The sequence below is a fragment of the Pezoporus wallicus genome, unplaced genomic scaffold, assembly GCF_028554395.1.
Source record: "Pezoporus wallicus isolate ANWC-B61680 ecotype Strahan unplaced genomic scaffold, APGP_CSIRO_Pwel_v1 contig_3573, whole genome shotgun sequence".
Taxonomy (NCBI): Eukaryota; Metazoa; Chordata; class Aves; order Psittaciformes; family Psittacidae; genus Pezoporus; species Pezoporus wallicus.
Window position 1 is genome coordinate 293,057 of NW_026642425.1, and position 16,518 is coordinate 309,574.

The 16,518-nt window shown below is 41.2% G+C and overlaps 1 protein-coding gene and 1 long non-coding RNA gene across 7 annotated transcripts in view; one reads left to right on the top strand and one right to left on the bottom strand.

Moving 5' to 3' along the window:
* The window catches only part of CHD1 (chromodomain helicase DNA binding protein 1), a 59,577-nt gene extending 50,470 nt beyond the window's left edge, over positions 1–9,107 (bottom strand). For 4 of the 6 annotated variants that reach the window (XM_057430404.1, XM_057430405.1, XM_057430400.1 and 1 more), the window contains exons 1-2: positions 8,717–9,107; positions 6,953–7,147 (exon numbers count right to left, since the gene is read on the bottom strand). In XM_057430404.1, the coding sequence (XP_057286387.1) occupies positions 6,953–7,005 (53 nt within the window). In that variant the 5' untranslated portion in view covers positions 7,006–7,147; positions 8,717–9,107. The remainder of the gene's footprint in view (positions 1–6,952; positions 7,148–8,716) is intronic. The other 2 variants (XM_057430401.1, XM_057430402.1) reach the window with 2 other exon arrangements.
* Positions 9,108–9,286: 179 nt separating this feature from the next.
* On the top strand, positions 9,287–16,196 carry LOC130610504 (uncharacterized). Its single transcript, XR_008975059.1, has 3 exons — positions 9,287–9,382; positions 9,931–10,076; positions 16,152–16,196. It is a non-coding gene; the product is annotated as an uncharacterized LOC130610504 (long non-coding RNA).
* The last annotated feature ends 322 nt before the right edge of the window (positions 16,197–16,518 follow it).

Here is a 16,518-nt window from a genome sequence, read left to right on the forward strand (position 1 = left end):
TGACACCAAGCTGTGTGGTTTGGTTGATACGCTGGAGGGAAGGAATGCCATCCAGAGGGACCCTGACATACTTGTGTGGTGGCCCAATGCCAGCCTCATGAAGTTCAACAGCGCAAAGGGCAAGGTCCTACACCTGGGTCGGAGCAATCCCAGGCACAGCTACAGGTTGGGCAGAGAAGAGATTCAGAGCAGCCCTGAGGAGAAGGACTTGGGGGTGTTGGTCAAGGAGAAAACAAACATGAGCCAGCTTCAGTTTGCACTCACAGCCCAGAAAGCCAGCCATATCCTGGGCTGCATCAAAAGAAGCGTGACCAGCAGGTTGAAGGAGGTGATCCTGCCCCTAAGCTCTGCTCTCGTGAGACCTCACTTGGAGTATTGTGTGCAGTTCTGGTGTCCTCAACATAAAAAGGACATGGAGCTGTTCAAGTAAGTCCAGAGGAGGGCCACGATGATGATCAGGGGACTGGAGCACCTCCCATATGAAGACAAGGCTGAGAAAGTTGGGGCTGTTCAGCCTGGAAAAGAGAAGGCTGCGTGGTGACCTCATTGCAGCTTTCCAGTATCTGAAGGGGGCCTACAAGGATGCTGGGGAGGGACTCTTCATTAGGGACTGTAGTGACAGGATGATGGATAACGGGTTAAAACGTAAAATGGGGGAAATTTAGATTGGATATAAGGAGGATTTTCTTTACTGTAAGGGTGATGAGGCACTTGAATTGGTTGCCCAGGGAGTTTGTGAATGCTCCATCCCTGGTGGTGTTCAAGGACAGGCTGGACAGAGGCTTGGGTGACATGGTTTAGTGTGAAGTGTCCCTGCCCATGGCAGGGGGTTTGGGACTAGAGGATCTTCAGGTCTTTTCCAACCCTAACTATTCTATGATTCTATAAGCTGGACACACTGAAGCAATCTGTACTTTTATATTAAAAATAACAACAAACAGCTGCAGACACTCACTACCTTTTCTGTATGAATTTATGCCTGAATACAGTATTTATTCACAAACTCCTTTGCAAGAAAAGCTACATAGCTTAATTAAAGTAACAAACCCCACAGATTTTCATATTTACTCTTGCCTGGTTTTTTTTTCCACACACCCCACAATAAATACCTATGCAATGAAACTGGTGAATACTTTGGGGAGATGACAGGTCTAAAGAGGCAGGTAACTGAAACAGATCAAAAGCAAGTATCCTGTAACAGCCATTGGTTCTTTTTAATATTCTAATACTTAGTATCACTAGCTTATCTCTTACAACAAGGTGCCCCTGATAGGATCAGAAAACGAGGAACAAAGTCTGATAATTTACACAAGGTACTAGGAACAGAAATCCTAAAACGGAAAGCTATACAAATACCTGTAAAATAGTACTTAGGCTCCTATGTAAAGGTCTAGGTTAATAATGGATCCAAGAGCGGGTAATTTATCACCACTGATTTAAAGCACATTCATTACGTTAAACTACCTTAACAGTCTTCTAAGGGCAGCAGGCAAAATTAACTAAGGACAGTTGGGCAAAATTAAGTACAACACACTAGAGGGAAAAAAAAAAAACCAACACTTTCTGTAGGGTCATTGAAAAGCATCTGACATGACAGTGGACTTTTTGGTTCTTTGGTTTTGTTTGTTTGCTTTGAAACAAACCAGAAATAGAAGGAAAACAACTACTTAATTTGATTTAGATGCATAAAGAAAATTTATCTTATTTATCACCACCAGTAAAAATCAGAGGAAACAAACAGAATAAAGTTCAGTCTAGCAAGGGTTATTTCCTGTCCTCAGCTATCACAAAGCATGAATTTAACTGAATTTTCCTGATGTGGGCTAGCAACTCAGAGAAATGCATTATATTTCCAGTCCTGCAGGACACTGCCACTACTACAAACCATCCCCAAAGTAAAGGTATCAAAACTATACTGATCATCTACCCACTTTCACAACCCCAAGAAACACACAGCAAGTCTTTGAGAGCCACAAGTCACATATCTTAAGAACCCAAAGAAGTTCCAGGAATCTTTCATAGGCAGGAAGTATCAGTGGTTCCCAAGGGGTCTACTACTCTGTGGTCTGATGTGACCATCCTTCGACATGCAGCTGGTTCCAGGAGCAATACAATGATGTCTTTAGTAGAGCTCCTTACAGTTCACCAGCAAAAAAAAAAATTAAATGCAATTTAATTAAAAAACACAAAAATGCACAACCAAAAAAATCCACTAATATAAACAAATACAAAACCAAACAAAAAACAATCGAACAGAAAAAAAAAAACAACCACCAAAAAAACCTAGCCTACAAACCACCTCCCCCTTAAGAAAACAGCCAACCTAAAAAAACAACAAACACTACTCCTGGAGGGCCGACATCTGGATAGGTGCACTGCCTGTATCACAAAGACAGGACTTTGTCTTGAGGAATGTGAATTTTGAAACTCCCAGAATGGTGGAACTGAATCTAAACATACATACAAAAGGTATCTATCAGCCAGTTCAGATAGAGAAGGAACAAGACCTGGATAAAATCAGCAGCAGTCCCAAAGCCAAAACAGAGACCGTATGTACAAGAAAAGCTGTATCGTGAATTTATAATTCCTTCTTTTAGCTGGCAAGGTTTCTAGACAAAAAAACACTTTGGTTTTGATACACATTCTATCTGAACTCTTCCAAAAGAAGTGAAAAGATGCTTTTAACTTGTATTAGGAGAACTTTTCACGCTTAACTGCAATAATCCTGATAAAGTAGCAATTTACTAACCAAAAATATTACTGCTAACAGAAGTGAAGAGCTTGCTTTATCCACTAGCCATTCACAGCAAGCACTACGCAGAGTTTCCTTTACCATTTACTTCTGTTGATCTCAAGAACTCCTGTGTACTAAGTATGTATCTACGTATGTATAGTTTTATGTATATGCTCTCTCCTGCTACATACACACATTTTTATTATCTATTAAATTTATTCAAAAAGGAAGCCACCACATAGAGGTAATTATGCAAACATTCTTGGAGAATTTCTGTTTTAACTCCTGCTTCTATTTCTTGAAAGCAATAAACTTAATTCATGCCTTTCGATTCATCTTTTTTACCTTCAATGGAAAGTATGGATTTGTATAGTAAATTGAAGCCTGCTGACAAAATCTTTAGTCTCAACTGCCTTCTTTGGTCCATAGTCTACTCAATCCACAAAGTGAATTAATTAAACCCACTGAAATTAGTATCTTCTATTAAAATCAGCTTTCAAGTGTGCAAAGACTGGGCAAAGTCCTTAGTGTGAAGCAGCTGCTTTCTGCTTAGCGCACAAATAGTAGTACAGTTCATTCCAGCCAACTACTTTGCAGTTAAGCTGCACTAAGCACATCCCTTTAAACCTCCAGAGAAGGAAGGTTTGCTTAAGTCCTCTATACCTTGTTCTGCAGGAAACGTAGGAAGAGCAAAGAGATGGGAAAACAGATTGTTATTCAATTAGTACCACTCACTTCTGCAGTCCCTGTTCTACCTGGAGCTTGTCTTGCACTTCAGGTATAACTGCCCTTCCTTGCTGATTAAGGTTTCTTATTACTACCTAACTAGAATGTATTTACTCGTATTTAAGTTTGCAACAGAATGCTTTCAAGATCACTACACAAGGATGCTTTGCTGAAGAGTCAGCTTCTCAAGTATCAATATCAATTTTTTGTGTCTGTGCTCACTTGCTATCCAGATTAACAATATCTGTGATATTTTACCTTAAGCTATTTAAAAATATGCCAGAATAGTGATTTCAAGTAAACAAGAAGCTGGAAAGTAGATTCCACTGTAATTATTACACAGAAATCAGCACATCAAGCAAGAATAGTGTTTACGATAGTCTGCAACTTCCATCATGCTTGGTTCTAGTATTGATTTTTATAGGTTCAGGGGTTGCTGAAATAGGCAAGGAAAATTCAAACAGCATGGTCAGTTATGAAAATATATGAAAATACAAAAGATGCACTTTTTCACCTGTAACAAAACAGAATTTCAGGCTCAACTAGCAGCAAAGTTGTCTGCTCATTTACCAGTCAGATGAATAGATGCAATGCTGTGAAGTAATGCAGAAGTGTGGCAAATCGTCCATTCCTTTCACACACCTCAGAAATAATTCACCTTCAAAGCTAGTCACAGGGAACAAAGGATAGTTACAATTCTATGCTACAATGCTGACCAGTGCATAAAATTGAAAGTTTATGAACAGTTCCTTCTCCAGCCCTCCTACTAATGAAACTACAGGCTTTCCACTACTTCTGCAAGTCATGGTGTTCCCCTAAAATAATAAAATGCAGTATCCATGAAGCCTTGTTTTTTTGTAAATTCAGCCCTAATCCACTGCTTCTTGTAACTTTCTAAAGTAATGACAATGGCTCCCCTACATCAGGCTGTATTTAATTGTTATCAAGATTGACTCCAGAATGACACCTATGGACATTTACAGCACACATCAAAGGGAAGTGGATAGTTTTACTGTACTTGTAAAGTGTCAAACTTGCAAAGTGACATAAACTTCTTATAGTTATCACCAATACCGCTATTTAGATTATCACTGTTTTCACCTTCATCTCTTCTTCTTTTCTACCAATTCTTGGAAGTTTCATCATCTTTGGAGTTTATTCCCAACAGCAATTCTCAATTACTTTCTTCACTTGTTCCACTTCCCTCCCCAGCATCCTGCATGAAATAGGACAACTAGAAGCCTAGGAAATGTAATTTCTTACCAATCTCTACTTCCACTCTGCAGAATTCACATTTCCATATTTGAAACCTAAATACAGCAACGCTTCCCAAGTTATAGTTAGCTATCTGTCTGCAGCTTGCTAAGGCAACTCTCCTCCCAGTACAAACTACCTAAACTTCTGGAAACTCAAAGAAAAGGAAAGGAAAAAGAAAAAAAAAAGAAAAAAAGAAGGCTAAACAGGGAGAAGTCATATAAAGATATTCCATAAACATCATACTCCTTTGGCCTTTGGCAGTAATTATTTTAGTAATGGAAGTAGGCTAGACAAAACCAGCTCCATCATTGAAAATGGAAATCGTTGACCTTCCATTTATAAAAAACAGTTTCCTGATACTACACGGCAAACGTGAAAATAAGCTTTCCAGGACTTGCCTGTGTACTAAGCTATGGGGTTAATGACTGATATAAGCCTAGGAAAAATGTTTTTAGCTTTTTAAAACCTGATAAAACTTTAAGATGTGCTCAGCAAGACATTTAAAATGAGTAACAGTCTTGCTTCCCAGGCAAGTGTCAAGTTTGAGTACTATGCATCCTCCCCATAGTTACTTCTAATGATGTTGCTGCGAACTGTAATGTTTAGTTGGCTTAGTCTTAAGAATTACTATAGCTTTTAAATAACTTTGATATACTAATGTTTATGGGTAGTCACAATTACAGAGTGGTTTTCCAACCTATCTTTAGCAAGGTAGCTTGTTTCAAGTAGCAAGAAAATTTACACACATAATCATCAGACTTGTCCCTGGTAAATCTGCATTTGTTGAACATCTAAGAGTTCAGAAGAATAGCCTTGCTCACACTATTTGTTCATGTTTCTCTTCTCACCTGATAAGGCTTTCCCCAGTTCCCCTGAGCCACCCCTCTTTCTGATCTCCAGTGAGAGACTCAAAGACAGATGGGTGGATTAACAGCATGTTCACAAACACTTCTTGGGAGTCTAAAACCACTTTGCAAATTTACTTCAACTTAAACCTTCAGCATTTACCATATTTCCAATTTTAGAAATCTAAACTGTAGCACAGAAGTGATGTGAATTTTTGAACCCTAATTCAACCCCTCTAAATTGGCTGTCATCCCTGGATGCAGGAAAGTTCTAACCAGGCTCTTTAAAATGTGAACACTGCACATGCTACAAAACTAGCATTCAGCATCACAGGACTGATTTTTATATTTAGTAAATCAAACAAACAAACAAAAACCCCAACCCAAACAAACCCTAAACACAACCTCCCCCCCCCCCTCCCAGTGACAAAAAAACCCAGCTGGGAAACTGGACTTTCACTTCAGAAAATAAATAAATGTCAACACTTATATTGCTCTGACAGCTCTAAAGAAGGAAGGGCCATGCAGGCTGAGAGTTGTGGTTGTTCAGCCTGGAGAAGAGAAGGCTCACGGGAGGCCTCAGAGCTGCTTCCTGTGCCTACAGCGGCCAACAAGAAAGATGGAGAGGGATTTTTGACAAGGGCATGTAGTGACAGGACAAGGGGGTATGGCTTTAAACTGACAGTAAGAAGATTTAGATATTAGGAAGAAATTCTTCACTATGAAAGTGGTGTGACACTGAAACAGGTTGCACAGGGAAGCTGTTGCTGCCCCATCCCTGGCAGTGCCCAGTGCCAGGTTGGACTGGGCTTTGAGCAACCCTGTCTAGTGGAAGGTGTCCCTGCCCATGCAGGAGGTTTGGAACTAGATGATCTTGAGAGTACCTTCCAACCCAAACCATTCTATGATATAAGAATCATAAAACACTCTGTATCAAGAACAGATGTATTTATAAACAAGTCACTACTCCACCTTTAGAGATAGCCTACGTAGGGTTTTATACAACACATATTATGCATATGTGCCTTGCACTTCATAGACAGTAGCTTTATTTTACCATTCAAACAGAACGGTAAAGACACCTCAGACATTCTTTTTTCCCCTCAAAAGAGCAATACTACTCTGTTGGATGCCGACACAATTTTAATACTATATAAACTTTACTACATAAGGTGCATACAAGCTCATTACAGTCCATCACTGAAGCGATGTGAATGTAACAAGCAGAAATGTAAACTGCAAGAAAGCATGTGTAGTCCTCCTAACTAGGTCTGCTTGTGAACCAGGAAGCTTTGGCACCAAGTTCAAATATAAACCAGTTTATAATAATATAGGAGAATAATATAGGAGAATACATAGTCAATTATAACTGAAACGAGTAAGTGCTTACCTTGACTCTCCACTACTGTTTCTTATGCTTTCTTCATCGCTGTGCAAATTCATTGTAAATATTAGTAAGTTCAAAAGATAAATAAAAGACCAGTCTGGTTACAATGTGGATATCTTCTTGGTATTCTGCTTGTTTGCCAAGTCAGGTGTTTGCTCTAGTGTTCTTTGTGTGTATTCAAGATTTCTCCTCAAATACCTAAAACAGTAAAGAAAAACACTGACACAATTTGAAAGCACGTCTGCATCTAAAAAGAAACGAAAAATAACATGGCAATATAGATGGCAATGTGCACAGAATAGGAAATGGTATGGAAATTACATTCTCTTTAGCACTGCAGGGTAAGAACAGTTTACTACATGTCTGCACTATATCATGTGGTTTAACTTTTGCCATACGACTGACTTCAGGACAAAGTGGATATAAATTTTAACAAAAAACTGCTCACCTGAACACAGACGTAAAACGACATATATATTCTTCAGCTAAGATCTGCTTAGTAAAATGTATTCAACAGACAAAACACAGTGGAAGCATTTCCAGATACACATATAATGCTTACAGCCGCTTGTGGGTAAAGGCAGGAAGAAAAAGACTGTCCTGTTTAAAACAACTGTCTCCACTAAATCAGACCAGCAAGATCCCACAGATGGAATGATCATTATTTCACATACAAGCGCATCTTAAACCAGATCACTGCAGTATCCCATACAGCTAGATATGTTTAGGTTCACGGTAAATGGACTGCAAGCACAAACTCACTGATAATCAGATAAAAAGCACCGCCTCTCACAGATTTAGTGATGTGAAAGCGGTTAGAGTGTGTCCTGCTAGCTGCCTGCCCCGAGGCGCTCTCCTCTAATATGTAACAGCCCAACCGCAGCTCACCGGGTCGTGGCAGTGGGGAATGCATCGCTCCGCGGTGGGAAATACTCCGTGCTCAGGCATCCAAGCCACTCCGGCCACCAGACAAAGGCGACGAGGGAGGGGAAAGTAACAGAAGGCAGCCCGGCAACTCCGCAGGGCCCGCGAAGCGACATCGGGGACCTCGCGGCGGAGGAGGCGAGCCAGGCGGCTCCCCGCGGTCCGCCCGCAAGGCCGCGCTCTGCTTAGTCGCCTGGCCGCACGCTGCCCGTCCTCCCGCGCAAACACCGCCCTCGCTTTCGGGCCCGGCACCCGGTGAGCCCCGGGAAGCACCCTGAGCAGCGACTCTAACTTTCCCCCTGCCGCGCTTTTCCCGTTCCGCGGTGATCCTTCCTGCAGGACTGGAGAGCCCAGGCCGCCAGACCGTGCTCCCGCAGCCTCCCTCTGCAGCTCTCGCTCTGCCCGCCCCCAGGGCGCTCGTCTCCCGTCCTCAAAGCTAGCTCTCCGCTGGCAGCGCGGCCTTGCACAGGCGTCGCTCCCAGCCAAGGCTCCCTGGCAGCGTCTCCAAGGCCGCCGCTGTCCTCCATTCTCGATTTTCCCGGCGCCCCGCCTGGCCAGAGGAGAGCCAAGGCCGCTCTCCTCCTCCAAGGCGGCTCTGCGCTGGCTCCGCCAGCAGGACCAAGCGAGAGAGACTCGACACCGGCTATCCGCTGCGGCCCTCGCAGCTCCCACTCTCCGCTAAGTGGGCCCAAGAACCCACCCCGCGCCGGGCAGCCCTTCCCCCCGGACCCCGCCCGGCAGCGAGATCCATCTCTCAGCACCGCCCGCCCCCCCTTCCATCTTCGGAAGCTGTAAAACTCCCGGCCGGCGAAAGGGAAAGAAGCCATGGCGGCCTCTGCCTACCTTCGTGTGCCCAGCCTGGCGAAGCCTTCCCAGAGCCTCCCCTGCCCGTGACTGCGCTACGCCCCGCGGGGATGCTCGTACCGCAGCCGAGGGTCGGCGGCTGCTGCCGCGGCGGGCCCTGGGCCGCCGCTCAGTCCCGCTGGCCGCCGGCTCCTCGTAGCTTTGACGCGGTAGACTCTCTCGCCCGCCCGCTCGAACAATGGGGCCCCGAACTGGGCAGGGAGGGGCGCAGGGAGTACCCGAGTGAGTGTTGTGCCGCTCTGCTCCGCCACCGCTCCTCAAGTCCTCTCGACCGCCGCCATCACGCCGCTTCTCCACTCTGCCTCCCCCTCCCGCGGTCGGATGGAAACCCCGGGCGTGATGTCAGCCGTGCGCCCTGGGACCGACCGGCAGCAGGAGGAGGAGGAGCCACGGCCGGGGGCGACCGGCAGCGCCGCTGGGCCTCTGGAGTGGTTGGTGAAAGCAGGGTGGGCCGCTCGTTGTGCCGGGGGTTGGTGGCAGTGCCCGCCCTCTGTCCCTCCTTCCGTCCCTGCCTGCCGCACGGAAGGAATGTTGAGGCCGGGACGGGCCCAGCTCCCAGCCGTCTGTGAAGGCGCAGGGCGCGGCCCGACCCAAAGGGACTCCATGACCTGAGCGGCCCAGCCGCCCGTTACTATTCTGCGGAGCGTGGGTTGTTGGTTTTATTTTATTTTTTTTTATTATTTGGTGGGGGTTCTCGGTGTAAAATCGCAGCCCGGCGACAAATACGACCACGTTCCTTAGTCTAGCTACACAGTTACAAGCAGTACGGGAAGGAAGGCTCCGCGCTCTGCTGCTGGGAGGACGTTGTCACCGGAGGACTACCCCTGGGGGGTAGCTGGTCTTCCTCTTTCCATTACAGAACCTAACGGTCGCTCTTTTCAAAGCTATTAATGTTAGCCTTTTATTTAACATGCATCACGTTCGTTAACAAAAAAAAAAACAAACCCTCAAAACAACACCCCCCCCCCCAAAAAAAAAACCCACAACTAAATCCAAACCACCACGCACCCTCCAAATCTGAAATACAACACACAAGGAAAAAGGTTACATAAGTTGTGTGTCTGAATTTTCCCAGAATGGCAAAGAAAGTGGCAGCTGAGTGAAAGAGTGTGCTGTAAACTCAATGCCGCAGCCAACCTGTCTTCTCTTCTTTGGAGGCACACATATGCAATTACACTCTTGTCACCCAAGAGGATTGTGGGGTCACTGCTGACATCTGGCACCAGACCTTTGGACATTTATGTAGCACCCTGCAAGAATGAAAGAGGTCAAGATCAGCATGAAAACACAGCTTGGCCATCAATGAAGGGAAGCTTGAAGGAAGCAAGTTGCTGTGCAGGTATACCAGAGGAAGGTATTTACAGTAGCCGTCAAATCAGTTCCAAGTTTGAAGAGTTGTGTTGGCTAGGAGCCCACATCTGAGCCACAGTCAGTCAGCTGGAGACCTCTGGGGCTTACAGCTTACCTCATGGTTGCTCTTCCAGGATAAGCAAAGCTGGTTGCTTCAGCACTCAGTGGAGGGTGGTGAGCCAGTGTACCTGCCACTCTTCATCTGAGTTGCTGCGGTTTCCTAGATCGGCACCTTCAGCCCACCAAGAGGATTGTGGGATTGGTTGCCATGCACAGTGACTCGCTGCCTGAGAAGCAGCAGGGGCTAGCCAAAGATTATATACCAGTCCAGCTCTCAAGCACCATGTAGGAGTGTACCCCAAAATCCCAATGGTGTTTTTTCCCTCCAGAGTTAAAAAATGCACCAGGAATTGCTTAGACAAAAATAGCTTCAAAGTTTACAAGAAGGTTATGTTACATTATTGTCCTTACAGAAGCACTAAAATTTGACTAAGTCAGCTTAAGAGAGAATATTTTTTATGACAGACAATAAAATAGATTAGATAGACAAGAGTGCTGCAAGATCAATGTTCTGAAGTTTAAATCAAGACAGAATGAAAGTAACTGTTTTAAGTTAACAAACTACTCTGATAAATAATAGGATAATTAAGGATAGAGCAGATTCTAATGAAAGGATTTTTATTACTATTAGGAATTTTTACATTTTAAGGAAAGAAAGAGTAGAAAGCCACTGCCTTGTTCAACCAGAACAGATAGGTCTTATGCAGAAATTGTGGACTTAAGCAATTACCTTCAGCAAGCAAGTGATAAGACCAAGCTGATAATTTCTAATACATGATAGGTGTTAGGTGTACAAATTATATGAATTAATGTGTGACTAATTTGAGTTACATAGCTAAATAACAGAAGTTTTCATTGCATTTTACAGCTGATTGCAAAACTCACACAGGTCAATATAGATATTTAAATACATAATTTACACCTTTAATATTAATATGATCCACAGAATTTATAATAATGCAACCACACCTAAATACAAATGAAAGGAAATACATGAATTTAGCATCCCTTTCTGTTTACAGCATCCCTTTCTCTTACGAACTACAACACTGTCTTCTTTTGGAAGATAAATAAAAAACACTTAGGGAAGAAAGGAGATGGGAGAACAAAAAAAAAAAAAAAAAAAAAAAAGAGAACACCAACCAAAACCAAGCAACAAACCAACCAAAAAACCCAACCCAAAACTAAATAAATTCCAGTTGCTTAGCTACAGAATTCTTATTAACCATTCAAATTCTTGTTAACCATTAGACATCAATAAAGAAGGCAGATGTTATTAAAATTCCTCTATTTTTGCTATCAAACTTCCTCTCTTTAAGTTCCTAATTATTCAGAGATCCAGTGACTTTCATCCTTCTCTTTTTTTTTTTTTGTGTTTCCCCCTTCCGCTACCCCTCTGTAAGACATCATGTATAGAAAATAGCTTTATTCTGCCAGAAAATATCTTTCCAGGCTGCTGCTTTGAGTCATGTGCATAATTTTTTTTTTGGTACATATTGATTTTTAATTCGTATTAACATCAACAATAGTAATTAGCTTCTATTAACAAATGAAAATACAGTGTTCCCATAGGTCCAATAATTTGCTTTAATGATTAGTACAGGAATTAACAAAACTTACTTATTCTTTCAGGAAAATAATTGAAGGAGAAAGTCCAGTTTTTCCATTTCACATGCCAACTACTAATTTGTCTTTTGTATGGTTAGAGTTACTGTTGTGACAGTATCTACATTTAAATATTGATCATACTGCACATACGTCGTTTCCTTTGCAGGTTAAGGCCCCAAATCTTCAAACATTTGAAGTATGAGCACAATTTTCTGACAGTCTTCCAAGAGCTTAGGGCATCTTCTTCATTGAGAAGATGGTGATGTTCTGCAAGATTGTCTTCATAGTAGGAAGATATGACTGTACGTATATTAAGTATATTTGTAATAGCTTATTTTAGATATCAGAAGTAATTGACTTTGATCACATGGCAGAATGGACACTAGCGTAAACTAATAAAGTTGTACTAGAGAATTTTTACCAGCTCTCAAGACGACAAAATTTTTGTTGCATGCATGCATGTTACATGTTACATGCATGTCAGATGTCCTTGGAGAGCTGCTTTGTGGTTGCTAAAAGGTTCTGGCAATGCTGGTTTAGATTAATTAAGTGATGCACATACACTCGCATCTGCTCTGAACACACTTCTGCCGGAAAGGCATTTATATGTAAACTTTACCATAATCTGTTACTATTGGGTAGTCTGCTATATACAGTGTATCACCCCTCCTTTCCCTGCCTCACATCTCCCCCGGACTTCAACACTAGTAGTTTTCCTATCCTTTTTCATATCCAAATTAGGAACGTTAATCCTACCTCCTTTCCAATGAGGAGCAATCCTTAGGGTTTGGATTTTTTTCCATTTGCATGATTTAGTTAGAGGTGTGACATGTCTTTCTGCTTTCTGTCTGTAGCAGACATGCTAGGCTGTGTGCTCACTACTATGCATTTTTTTTTTTCCTGAGCACAGCAGTTAAAAATACTAGCCTACACTTTGCAACCCAGGAAATAACCTCTGTTCCCTTAGTCTTCTAAATACATCACAAAGTGCTGCTCCCCAGGATGTACCTGCACATGCCCTTTCATTTGTATTTGAGAAATGTAGGTGCTTCTGATTTGGAAACCTCACTTGGAGTCTCTGCAGTATGAGGCAGGCTTAAGATTCAAGCAGAATAAATTTCTGTTTCAGGAGGATACAAGTTGAACTTCTAATTACGAAACTTAGAAGAAATCAACATTTTTAGTTCTATTTTACTTATTAGGCTTCTTCAATTTGCTTCACTTAGATTCTTTTGCTAGTTTCTCAGCTGCTTTGGAAATCCCCTTTCAAGGTGTGGTTTCACAATGGTTTAAATTAACTGGAGTTAGAGCTGCTGTGATCTGTGGCCATATCATCCAAAACCTACCCTACTCAAAGATGCTTGCTTTCTGGCCACTTCAACTTCTTGACTTAGGTCACCACACAGCTATGTGTGGAGTGATCCTTGTGCAGTAAAATAGTAGCAACAATTGTTACTTAGACTGGTTAAAAATTGCTGCAACAGTGTCTGGAGATCTTTCTCCACATCCCTTTGGGAGAAGGATTTTTCTTTTGCATCACAATTTATTTGTATTGCATTTTTAAGCTATTCTTTTTTTTTTTTTTTTTAGGTAAAGTAAGCATGACATTCTTATCTCAGCAGCATCTCAGACTGTAAGTAATACTGATTTCTGTTGCACATAGCTTTTAGTCTGTATCAAGAGACAAATACACATGACATACAGTGCTTTAGGAACAGCTGGCAAAGCTTTTTGTTATTACAGAAAAGCTATCACCTGTGGGAATAAGCTGCCTTTTTCTGAAACTCAGAATATGAGATGCCAGATGCCATCATCTTCCACGAAGTGAGTGATTTATTGTGTCTAAGGTGTCACTGATTTACCCCACCTGTATCCCCTGGCCTGTTCTTGAGTTGTATTTTTCCTTGTAGGCAAAACATGATCCAAGTTAGGTGTGCTGTTACTCAGCACAATACATTTAAGTGTATCTGTTTTCAGGTTATTTACCTTATCTTTTTAGTAATGGTAGTGGTTCATGTTTATCAAGTATCATTAAAGGAAAGATTTATCACTTTTCTAGTCTTAATATTTAGAAACTCTTCTGGACAAAGAAGCTTTCTCCTTTTTAAAGTAGTGAAACCTTGAATAGTGATCTAGCAGACTTCAGTGAGGCAAGATAGATTCAATAAATACCCTTAACATTTGACTATGTGCTAAGTTAGGTACTGGTTTCTCCCCTTTTTCTTATCTTCTCTCAAAACAATTCCTCCCAAACCCTTCATATTTTGACTTTCCTTCTTCTAATCTTCAGTTACTTCTTAAACAAGTCCTGAAGAGCTCGAAGGTCGTAATGCTAGATACAATACACAAACAAACATCTTCTTTCTGCTCAGTAGGTGTTACCAGGCATAGCCTAGTTTGCCTGTTTTTCATTCATTTTGTATCCCTACTGTTATTTTATTTCATTTTGCATTCTCCCCTCTAAGAAGGCATCAACAGCAATTTATATAGGTAAACCACTCATTATCCTGTCACTTAAATACTACATCCTTCCTGCTGCTTCAGAGTTTTCAGAGTACTCATGTTAGACACCAGTTTAGTTAATCCATTACTTGCTTAGCTCTTCTCTTCACACACAACTGATCAGAAGTAGTTATTTCAAAACAATTTTGTGCATAGATACTTACGTCATAGTAAGATACAAAGTTTTCCTAGCTTTAAATGCAATTAATCTGTAGATACCTAAAATGCAGGTAGACTTGTTAACTGCATTGCATGGAAGAAAAGATTAAAAAATCCTAGTGGCTGGTTAAAAAGTTTGGCCAAATTTGGCCAACTAACCATAGGGTTTTTAAAGTAATTTATTTATAATTTTTTAAAATTATTTATGCAATCCCTTAAAATATGTAGGTACATGAGCTTCAAGTAAATTAATTTCAAGTTTCACAAAAATGTAACAGCTTGCACTGGTACAAGTGTATACATAATATTTCTTAACTATAGGAGTTTAATTATATTGAAGAACAAACTGATAATTAGACTAGTATAATTCAAGGCCTTATTTACACCTCATATAAAGTACAATTAAATAAACTTTTTACGAATTTCTGCTTTGTCTGAACAAAATATCTGTATGTGATTGGAACAACTGAACAGAAACATTGGATCAGTGCATTAGCAAAATGTTTTGCTGAAAAGATCGAAGAAGCAATTAAAACAATGACAATTTAATGGTTCTAATGAGCTTTAAAGTTAATATCCATCAGAACAGCTAAGTTCACACTTTTCTCTAGACTGCTGTTTTGTTTGGTCTATCCAAATTACCATTGATTTGTTGGAGGCATTGCTGATGGTAGGAAGATGTAACTGTACTAACGATGACACCTACAAAGTTCTGGTCTGTAGCTGTCTCTCATACATGTATATTACATTAGTCTACAATATAAGATAAAGAAAACTTTAAAAAAACAAAATAAATACTGTAAATGCCCAGGTGAAATGAATAATTCCATGTAAAGATCTATGTTTGAAGCAGCCTATACTTTAAATAGCAGGCACTACTTGAGGCTGGAGCTAATTTCAGTAAAGCCTGGTAGGTAGCTAACATTTGTGGAGCTTTTATAAATGGACCAGTATCTTCCTAGTGTATTAATACTAACTTTGAGGCTCTGGTATCATTTGTTTTCAAATGCGCTCACTTTTTGAAGTGATTTAATTAACTGATTTGAAATTTGCAGTTGAAATTTGCTTTCTAGTTCTAATTTTAGTTGAAAATTAGCTCATAAATTGAAAATTAACAAATAAATCACTGGCATATCTAAGTTTTGGCCAAGATCAAAGGAATCAAGAGAAGCTGAAAAAAGGTGGGGACTAATCATCAAGGAAATATAATTTCAGAGTATTGTAATCTCCAAGCCTTACTAAGGCTATTCAGTTTCCATGTGATAATCATCACAATACACAACCTAGTAATACCTCATCTGTAGCTGTACAAATGGTTAATGCTGCAATTGTGTTTCCTGGTCCCATGTACCAGTGCAGTTCTACTATGGTTGGCAAGCCATTGCTGAGCAGCAACAACATCTTCAAGCTGTGTTACCACTTGCCACCATTTTTCCTTCGGGACAGGTTGTACTTTCTTGCAATGTTTATTTAGCGCTTCAATTACCTGGTAAAGTATATGGGCTCAGTAGCAGTATCCACAATGGGATGCAGTGTATTTTGACTTTTGTCTATCACTTTGAAAAATCAGTATCTTACTTCAAAAGAGCACCTTCTTTTTTAGAATCATTCAGGCTTTGAAGGTAAAACTGTAGCTGGCTACTTTTTGAAAAGAAAACATGATGACATGAGCAGTCCTAGCCATTAGTAGACACCTTTTTCTTGTTTACAGTGACACTAGTTACCTTTGTTGCAGGTTCACAGTGTACCTGGCAGTCTCCACGTACTTGAAAGAAGAAAAACAAGCAAGTGTTCTGGAACAGCTAACAAAGATCTTTGTTTCTGCAAACTTGTATCCTCTATACCAGCCAACTCAATCTCTGTTATGTTCACTGACCTTTCCCACTCTTTAAAACCTCAGGTTCTTTTACACCACTCCTAACTGTGCTGTGCTGCTGGGCAAGGGAAGGGAAAGCAAGAGGAGGCTATTTTGACTTTCTTGGATACCAACTGAAACTGAGGGCATTCATTTAGGCCTCTGTTTATTACCACAAACTTTATATTTTCTATGGCCCCACTACTTCTGATAGACTAGGTTGAACTTGCTAGTTGATTTTGAAAGT